The sequence below is a fragment of the Simochromis diagramma genome, unplaced genomic scaffold, assembly GCF_900408965.1.
Source record: "Simochromis diagramma unplaced genomic scaffold, fSimDia1.1 OVJJ01000602.1, whole genome shotgun sequence".
Classification (NCBI taxonomy): Eukaryota; Metazoa; Chordata; class Actinopteri; order Cichliformes; family Cichlidae; genus Simochromis; species Simochromis diagramma.
The window spans coordinates 15,071,012-15,080,837 of NW_024387040.1; the positions used below are offsets into that span (position 1 = coordinate 15,071,012).

Genomic DNA, 9,826 nt, shown 5'->3' on the forward strand with positions numbered 1-9,826 from the left:
AAACACTGTTAAATGTTCAGTTTCTACGCCATATGTTAAAACAAGATCTAGAGTGTGATTAAAGTGGTGGGTGGGTTCTTTTACATTTTGAGAGAAGCCAATTGAGTCTAATAACAGATTAAATGCCATGTTGAGGCTGTCATTTTTAGCATCTACATGGATGTTAAAATCACCCACAATAATTATTTTATCTGAGCTCAGAACTAAATTAGATATAAAGTCTGAGAAATCAGACAGAAACTCTGTGTAAGGCCCAGGTGGGCGATAGATGATAACAAGTAAGACTGGTTTCTGAGTTTCACAGCTGGGGTGGACAATGTTAAGCATCAGGCTTTCAAATGAATTAAGAGTCTGTCTTGGTCTTTCATTAATTGATAGGCTGGTGTGAAAAATTGCTGCCACACCGCCCCCTCGGCCTGTGCTTCGAGATTTCTGGTAGTTAGAATGACTCGGGGGTGTTGATTCATTTAAACTAACATAATCATCTTGCTGCAACCAGGTTTCTGTAAGGCAGAGTAAATCAATTTGTTGATCAATTATTAAGTCATGTACTAACAGAGACTTGGAGGAGAGAGACCTAATATTTAATAATCCACATTTCACTGTTTTACTCTTTGGTTCAGATGTGGATACTGTATTGTTCTTTCTTTGTAATTGTTTATGTTTAAGTTGTTTGTTGCTGGTTTTTAGTTTGTTTTTTGTCTTTTTGGAAGCTGACACAGTCTCTATGGAGATGGGTTTTTGGGGGGGTAGCAGGAGGAGAGAAGCTGCAGAGAGGCGTGTAAGACTGCAACTCTGCTTCCTGGTCCCAACTCTGGATAGTCATATTTTGGGGGGTTTAATAAATTTGTCCATATTTCTAGAAATGAGAGCTGCTCCATCCAAAGTGGGATGGATGCCGTCTCTCCTAACAAGACCAGGTTTCCTCCAGAAGGTTTGCCAATTATCTATGAAGCCCACATCGTTTCTGGGACACCACTCAGACAGCCAGCAGTTTAAGGAGAACATGCGGCTAAACATGTCACTCCTGGTCTGATTGGGGAGGGGACCAGAGAAAACTACAGAGTCCGACATTGTTTTGGCAAAGTTGCACACCGATTCAATATTGATTTTAGTGACCTCCGATTGGCGTAACCGGGTGTCATTACTGCCGACGTGAATTATGATTTTACTGAATTTACGTTTACCCTTAGCCAGCAGTTTTAAATTTCCTTCAATGTCGCCTGCTCTGGCCCCTGGAAGACAATTGACTATGGTTGCCGGTGTCTCTAGCTTCACATGTCTGAGAACAGAATCGCCAATTACCAGAGTTTGACCCCCGGCGGGTGTGTCGCCGAGTGGGGAAAAACGGTTAGACACATGAACGGGTTGGTGGTGTACCTGGGGCTTCTGTTTAGGACTATGCTTCCTCCTCACCGTCACCCAGCCGCCCTCTTTCCCCAGCTGCTTGGGATCTGCCGGGGAACAGCTAGCGGGGCCTACGCTATCTTTGGCTGCACCAGCTACAGGGGCCTGGCTAGCTACGGGTGAATGAAGGGTGCGAAGCCGAGTCTCCAATTCAGTAATCCTGGCCTCCAGCGCTGCAAATATGCTACATTTGTTACAGATATCATTACTGCTAAAGGAGGCCGAGGAGTAACTAAACATCTGACACAATGAGCAAGAAAGTGCAGGAGGGAGAGGTGAAGTAGCCATGGTGCTAATGAGTCAGCTACGAGCTAAGCTAAGCTAGCGAAACAGTACAGAGACAGTGAGTGAATACTTTGGCTATAAATTAGGTAGTGAGTACACAGAAAGTGTGCTTCGGATGAAGCACGTGAAGATTATACTATGAAAGAAGAATGTATTTAAAAGTTGTTAATTAAATTGCTAAGCAAATAAGCTACTCAGAAACACCACTGTGTTTGAGCAGGAACAGGAAGTGATACTCTACCACAGAGCGAGCGAACACCAAGTGGTGTTATAGAGTTAATCTTTTTAATACTTTTCAGGGTAATGTATAGTGAGTATGCTGGATAAACCATCTTTGAGACGCCCTCTGATTTGGATAATAGATTGCGTCCAAAAATTGTAATATCTCTCGTCAACCAATGATTTAGTGTTTTGGACATGCCATCAATTTTGTCTTTTAGGTTTTTTGATTCTCTAGTGTTGATGTCTTTGTCTAAATAGATGCCTAGATACTTAACTTCATTTTTCACTGGAATCGTCCTCATGCTATTTTCCAAGCAATCATAAAGTGGCAAAAGTTCACACTTCTTTAGGTTCAGACACAAGCCTGAAGCTTTAGAAAAAATTGAAATGACATTCAATGCTTTCTCGAGTATTGATTTATCCTTTAAAAATATTACTGTGTCGTCTGCAAACTGACTTATTTTCAGTTCAATATCAAAAATGTTTATTCCTTCGATGTCTGAATGGTTCACAATGAGGTAAGCCATTAATTGAGTGCAAAGAATAAATAATTTTGGAGAAATTGGGCAACCCTGTCGAATTCCACAGAATATGTCTATCCTAGATGTTATGCCTGGATTGAGCGAAACATAACTATAAATTTGCTTGTAGAACAGTTTGATCACTTTGCAAAATTTGTTTCCAAATCCAAAAAGTTCTAAAGATCTAAATAAAAAATTATGGTCTATTGAATCAAATGCTTTAAAAAAAGTCAATAAATAGTATTAAACTTTCTGAATTAATAAAGGATCGGTAGTCAATCATATCTAATATTAATCTTATGTTATTATGACTCTGCCTTCCTTTAATAAACGCTGATTGGCACTCATCAATCAATTTGGTTAAGACGCTTTTAAGCCTATTTGCATATACTAAGGCTAATAATTTGTAGTCGTTACATAAAAGTGTTATGGGTCTCCAATTGTCTAGCATTTGTAAATCTTTGTTTGGTTTGGGTAATAAGGTTATTAATCCTGTTTTCATTGTTAGGGATAGTTCTTCATTTTTTAAACAATCCAAAAAGCCATTAAATAACAAATCTTTAATGTCTTGCCAAAAGGTTTTATAAAATTCAATTGTTAAACCATCAATTCCAGGCGATTTTCCATTTTTCATTTGTTTTAGAGCTGTATCTAATTCGGATATTTTCAAATCTTCTTCTAACCATATTTTATCATCCTCTTCCAATTTTTTAACCTGATCTTTAATCATATCAAAAAAGATATCTGCATTTTCTTTTTCAGTTCTTGATTTATACAGATTACTATAGAACATGTTAATTTCCTCACTTATTTTGTTTGGTTCCTCAATTATAGTACCATCCTTACTCAATTTAGTTATTTTTTTCTTTGTTTGTCTACGCTTCTCTAGACTATAGAAATAAGATGAATTTTTTTCTCCATGCTCAATCCACTTGGCTCTAGACCTTACATATGCTCCTTTAGCTTTAATCAAGTACACCTCATCTAGCTTATTTTGTAAAGATTGTAAGCGTTCTGACTCTTCCGCAGTCATACAGGGTTTACCACATAATAAATGAATTTGTTCAATTAGATTTTTCTGTTCACATACGCGTAGGGCAGACACTTTCTTTCCTGTTTCTATAGCTAATTGTTTCACACTATATTTAAACCATTCCCATTTACTGACATTAGTCATGCTCATATTGTTAATTTCTGATTTAAGTTCTTTAACTTGTTTACAGAAGTCTTCGTTTTGTAATAAACTATTGTTAAATTTCCATATGTTGTCAGATCTTTGTTGTTTACGTAGAGATAATAAGAGACTTATCAGACAATGATCAGTAAGTGGGGTTGACTGGGTCTCACATTTCGTAACATATGATGATACTGTTTGGGAGACAAGCCAATAATCTAATCTTGAACATACGTTTTTATTTGATGGACTAAACCAAGTATATTTCTTCGTATTTGGGTTTGTCATCCTCCAATAATCGATCATATTGGTTGTCGTACAAAAGTCACAAATAATGCTATCGTGTTCTGGTTGATTTCCTCTTTGTGGTTGTCTGTCAAGCCAGGTTAGGAGCCAGGTTAAAATCGCCTCCGGTTATCACCTGGGTAGAACCATATGTAGTACTCCACTTTGCAATTAATTTACTTAAGTTAGACATCATATTTCTATTTAGCGACCTGTTATTGTATCCATACACGTTAATAAGAATAATTTTCTGTTCACAGACTTCTACCAACACCATGATCCAATGCCCCATTCCGTCGCTTTTATGATCAATAACTCTCCCTGCAAATTTGTTGAATAAGATCATAACTCCTGCTGAGTGAGTAGTACCATGTGAATAAAGAATACTATCTCCCCATTGATGTTTCCAAAATGTTTCCTCTTCCTTACCAGAATGTGTTTCTTGTAAAAACAAAATGTTTGCCTTAATTTCCTTGCAGAATAAAAACATGGCCTTACGTTTGACATTGTTTTTTAAGCCTCGAACATTTAAGGAACTTAATAGAACAGCCATCTATAAGATAAAGAAAAAACAAAAACAAAAAACGCAAGAACAAAATACAAAACAAGAACAGTAACGGCTTCCTTGGCACTTATACTAGAAGGAAAAAAAGTGCTTGAAGCAGGAATAAGCCTAGTGTCCTACCTATGTAATCATAACAGTACTCCGACCCTATCACAGTACTACCCCTTTATATCCACAGTATTTCTGATTTCGCGCCATTACCCCGATTCATAGCGGAAGCCGGTTTTTTACTTCCGCTTGCGCTGTTGTTGACAGTTGCGGGGTTACACCTTCACTGTTGATAAAGATTTCTCTCACTGCAGTTTCTTTTACCTGGAGTAAATGGCAACACATCGAAGGTGGATACACAGTAGAGATGTTTTAAAAAGCAGCGAGGACAGTTCAGTTGCAGTGCCTCACCCGTCACTTCTCACGGAGTGGGTAGATGACATGAAACTATGGCCCGATGTTAGCTACATCGACATTATTAATTACCTTGTATTTTCCGAAGGCGTTGATGGCGAGGAATTACGTAATTACAAGAGCAGCGAGGCGTATAATTACCTGCACAGCAACAAAATTGATCAAGTACTGCTCAACAAACAAGGCGACTTTATTTTTCTTAAAGCAGCTGTAGAGCCGAGCCAGAGTATTAATCAAGCGAAACACTTAGCATGGGCAATGCTAAGAGAAAGTGGAGTAGTGGAGACAGTCGGCTGTTCCTGTATCGCCGGATTAGGGAGATCATGTAGTCATGCGGCTGCTATTCTGTGGAAGGTATATCACTTATCTGGATATCACAATGTTTAAATCACTGAAACAGAAACACTGGACTGGTCAAAGGCTGTGATTAAGGAGTCACGCTACTGCCATCTAGCCAAGTATTACGTGGAGCACTGTTTACATGTGAAAGCCACTTGTTAACTTTGGGCTGTATGCTGTACAATCACATGAAGATAAAATATAAAAAAAAATAAAAGACTGCACATTAAGGTCAAATTTACAAGACAAGAAAAACTATAGTTATAAGAAGTGACACAGGGTAGTATAATACATGTTTGTTTATATATATGTATATTTGTACACACACACACTACTTTGAAAAAACTTAGACTGTGGGTGTATATTTCTGCATCAGTAACTGACTATTAATATGAAATGGATAATATGGGTGACTTTGCCAGTGTTTATATCTGTTTTGGATATGATTCAGGTGTATTGACCCAGGGTCATATCTATAACATGCAGGACACCAACCGTGTACTGCTTTTGTTAGTGTAAACTTCCTCATTATGTTAAATCTACTATTGACAGTGAGAAAAAACTATTAATGTTTGTTACAGGTGCAGAATGCTGCGATCAGTGGAAAGACAGGGCTTGCGTGTACAGACGAGCAGCGCAGGTGGAATGCAGGGACAGCAAAGAACCTTGAACCTAAACGTCTAAGCCAGATAAACTTCAGACATCACAGGGCAGAGCAGCAGTATGATGTGAACTCCCGGACTGCAGTGACACAATCTCTCCCTAACACACCATATCACCTTACACATCAAGACTTTATTGACAGTGTTAGCAAAGCACCAGTGAAGCCACTTTTCCTCCTCAAGAACACATTAATTGGAAAGTGTTACAATGCCTCGCCATCTGCAGGTCCTCACCGCAACAGTAAAGTTGATGAGCAATTTTTTCAGCCACACCAAGCACACAGTTACAAACTAAGCTGTAATCCATGCAGGGCATTCTACCAGGCATATATTCAAGTTTCTGAAGAGCAAGCAGAACAATTACAAGAAGAAACAAAAGAGCAAAGTGCATCTGATTTGTGGCACAACTGCAGGAAAATCAGACTTACAGCAAGCTCTGCTAAAAAAGTTCCAGTACGTGCCACCACAAAAAATGACAAATTTTTATCTGAGCACATGTACCCTTCCTTTCGTGGGAATTATGAAACAAACTATGGTAAAGAAAATGAAGTTAGAGCTTGTCATCAGCTGAAAGAACAGGGTATGAACATCCTTCACATGGGTAGTGTTATCAGCATCCAGGAGCCATGGCTCTCTGCGAGTCCTGACGGGGTCATTGACTCAGATGTGCTTCTAGAAATAAAATGTCCTGTGCCAACTTATCCTTCACTCACGGAGCAGCTTACCCAGAAATGCAGCGATATCAAACTGGTAGATGAGGAACTGCAGCTGCAGAAAACTGGCAGCAGAGGCTATTACATGCAAGTGCAACTTACAATGTTTTGCACAGGGCTCAAGACTGCCACACTTGTGATCTGGACACCTACTGAGCATGTTTCATTTACAGTGCAATATGATGAAGCATTTGTAAAGGAACAAGTAAAACGCTTGAGAGGATTTTACTTCTCATATTTCTTACCTCGACTTGTAGAGGAGTATGCAGCAGGACGGTTTCAGTTAAATGAGAGATACTTGAAGATAATGGGCAAGGTTTAATGCATGTTACAACTATAAATGGGACAGTCAGACACCAACATGTCTGCAGAGTTTGGTCTCTGTCTTGTGAATGAAAGGAGACATTCAATATGAAATCTGTTAAATATTTCAACACAACTAAAATGTACGTAGTTGCAAGATATGGTGGGAAATGAATGACAAACTGACAACATTAAATGTTGTGAATAGTTCTGTATTTCTGTAATCTTCCAACACAAAAAAATGTCAAGAATGCACAACTAATTATTGTAGATTTGAGAAAAATATTTTTCATTTCATTCATTTAAGAAATTTATCACATTGTGGTTGAATAAAAAAGTAATAATTGTTCAATTGATTGATTGCTATATATATATATATATATATATATATATATATATATATATATGCACGCACACACTGTGTCACATCACATAACCTTTCTTCTAGAACACAAGATATAAAAGTGAGACCTGGAATTATTTACTCTCTACATATATGTACATCAAATTTTAAAATAATTACATTACACTACACAACTTTATGTCCAGAGTAACCATCTTAATATCCCCAAGTCCACAATTGTTCATAACATACACAATTATTGTGTATCACGAATGAGATCCTCTCTTAAGTTCACTAGAGCAGCACATATTCTCAGTATCTTGTCTACTTTAGGAGCCATGCTTATAGGAACAATTTGTGAAAGTATTTTGTAGACTTTCAAGCGTCTGATTGCTCTTTCAACATGGATTCTTACATTTGCAATCCGACGTGTGTATGTTACCTGTTCCTCAGTTAGCTGTCTACGTTTTTTTGTGAAAGCGGGTATTACTAATCTAACTTTTCTCTCAAAGAGTAAGTCTTTAATTGTAAAACCTCTATCTGCCATGACTTCATCACCAGGTTTTAGGTATGTTAATATTCCAGAGTCCATTGTGATAAATTTGTCACTACATCGGCCGCCATATGCCGCAGACACAAACATGATTAGTCCACATGGTGCAACAGCAACCAAATATTTGACTGTGTTGTGTGAATAATAATGGCTGTATGATTCCCCTCTTGAGCCCAGATTTCTGGGTTTCTGTAAAAGGGTCTCACTGCAGTCTATAATGCAGGTAGTATTTGGAAAGTTCTTCTTGAAGGCTTCAGGCATAGTTGCTTGAATAGTTTCTTTTGGCAGCCATGGAATTAATGGTCGGAGAACTTCCTCCAGCTTGTCTAACCAGTGTGAGATGATCTTGCTGGCCATGCTTTGTGATATATGAAACTGGCGGCTTAGGTCACCTATTACACGGTTACTCTTTAATTTCATAAGTGTCATGAGGACTTGATCTCGGACAGGCATGGTAAATTCATTGTTGTCATATCCTTCCAGTGTCGACACAAGTGTGTTAAATGTTTCTAAGTCTATCCCAGTGTACAGCAAAGCGTCTGCATCATTTTGAAGAATGAAATATGCAACTTCATCACACTGAGTCATCTTATCCTGCACATCTTTTCTGCGAGACCTGTTGCAGTATTGATGGTCTTGTTGCGAAGGATCCTCCCACTGTGTGTGGACTGAGTGCAGATGTGGCTCAGGGGGTTGTGTGGAGATGCTGGCCTGGTCTAATTCCACTGAACGTAACACTGTGGAGTCTGAATAAGACAAAAATATGATCAGATGTACAGTCAAACTGTTAGCATAAGAGAAACTAAAGTGTCACTTAGCTTATTATATTTTTGAGTGAAATTTCTCATTCTACATTTTTTCACACAAATGCAAAATCATAAATGTCAACATAAAATGTTCCTAAGTCCCCTAAAAATTTGTCACAATTTCATTCAATTACTGTGATTAGATTTTATTTTACATTCTAAAAAAAAGTCACAACTGTTGGTATTTTGCAAAGGTTGCCTTTAACGTTTTTACTTGAGTTTTCTCGACTTGAAAAAACATGTTCTTTATAAACACAAACCTAAGACCTTTACAGCCCTTGGAGCTAATCTTTTGGCATTATTATTATTATTATAAACTTTCGTTAAAATTGAGACTTTGCTGCTAATAACCAGCTAGTGCTGATACTAACGCCATTCACCATAGGCTATTATTTAGTAAAATTAAAGAATTGCGTGTTTAAAATGCGAAACGGTGGCAAACCACATTTACACTTTCACTTACCGGGTACAGATTCTGTGTTTTTGTTCGTATTACTGGAAGCTGTCACACTCAAAGTGGTCCGAGTGAGCTTTCTTCTTTTCTTCGGTGGGGGTCGGTCATAGCCCAGATAAAGCTCCGGGTCGGGGTGTAGCTCTGTGGGCTTTTTATCGATGAAATGAAAGGAGCAAACATAAACTCTCTTTGGAGGGTGTTTGAGTCTTAAAGCTGCCAGCCACGCTAGTTTCCGATCCTCCTTCCGCGGCATAGAATGCAGTGCGTAGGGCGGTGGGCACGGACAGGCCTTTCTAAGTTGTTGATGCTCAAGGCAAAATGTTTCTAATGCGTTTTTCAGTTTTCTTGAATTATTGTGGCAGCCGACGACAGCACACGTTGAACCCGAGCTCATCTTCGAACAGGTAAAGCCACTTATTACCGCACAAAGTAACTGATTTTGTTGTTAGCAACGACTGAACGCGGGGTCTCGCTTTGAGTAACCGGAAGTATAAAACCGGACAACGGAAGTAGTGGTCTGTCATGGCAGCCTACATACGCTCTTACAGAAACCTGTGGATATGCGGCAATTTTAGCTCTGGATAGCCCACGTTTAACTACGACTTTGCTTTTTGACCCTCTCCTATTTTTTATTTGTGTATTTTTAACAGATATGTATATATAAACATATATATATATATACACACATACATACCCACATTTTTTGGTTAACTTGTAGTGACTTCTTCAAGTGCATCTCACAGATCGATCCTTTTACCGTCTATTATTGCATAACCCTCCTTTAGGAATGCT

General features: G+C 38.4%; 2 protein-coding genes across 2 annotated transcripts; one reads left to right on the forward strand and one right to left on the reverse strand.

Annotated features, from left to right (window-relative positions):
• The first annotated feature begins 4,627 nt into the window (after positions 1 to 4,627).
• LOC120741283 lies at positions 4,628 to 6,997 on the forward strand. Its single transcript, XM_040044083.1, has 2 exons — positions 4,628 to 5,215; positions 5,782 to 6,997. Exons 1-2 carry the CDS (start codon positions 4,781 to 4,783, stop codon positions 6,895 to 6,897), a joined length of 1,551 nt encoding a protein of 516 aa, XP_039900017.1. The 5' UTR covers positions 4,628 to 4,780; the 3' UTR covers positions 6,898 to 6,997.
• A 322-nt stretch (positions 6,998 to 7,319) lies between these two features.
• LOC120741284 lies at positions 7,320 to 9,594 on the reverse strand. Its single transcript, XM_040044084.1, has 2 exons — positions 9,044 to 9,594; positions 7,320 to 8,520 (listed from the first exon to the last, which is right to left on the reverse strand). Exons 1-2 carry the CDS (start codon positions 9,426 to 9,428, stop codon positions 7,478 to 7,480), a joined length of 1,428 nt encoding a protein of 475 aa, XP_039900018.1. The 5' UTR covers positions 9,429 to 9,594; the 3' UTR covers positions 7,320 to 7,477.
• Between the last annotated feature and the right edge of the window lie 232 nt (positions 9,595 to 9,826).

What these genes read in the sequence shown, in the direction of transcription:
- LOC120741283 (XM_040044083.1), top strand. Translation starts at nt 4,781, where the DNA reads ATGGCAACACATCGAAGGTGGATACACAGTAGAGATGTTTTAAAAAGC. An exon ending in CGGCTGCTATTCTGTGGAAG is followed by an intron (nt 5,216 to 5,781) that starts GTATATCACTTA and finishes TGTTTGTTACAG; the next exon opens with GTGCAGAATGCTGCGATCAG.
- LOC120741284 (XM_040044084.1), bottom strand. Translation starts at nt 9,428, where the DNA reads ATGAGCTCGGGTTCAACGTGTGCTGTCGTCGGCTGCCACAATAATTCA. An exon ending in AAACACAGAATCTGTACCCG is followed by an intron (nt 8,521 to 9,043) that starts GTAAGTGAAAGT and finishes TGTCTTATTCAG; the next exon opens with ACTCCACAGTGTTACGTTCA.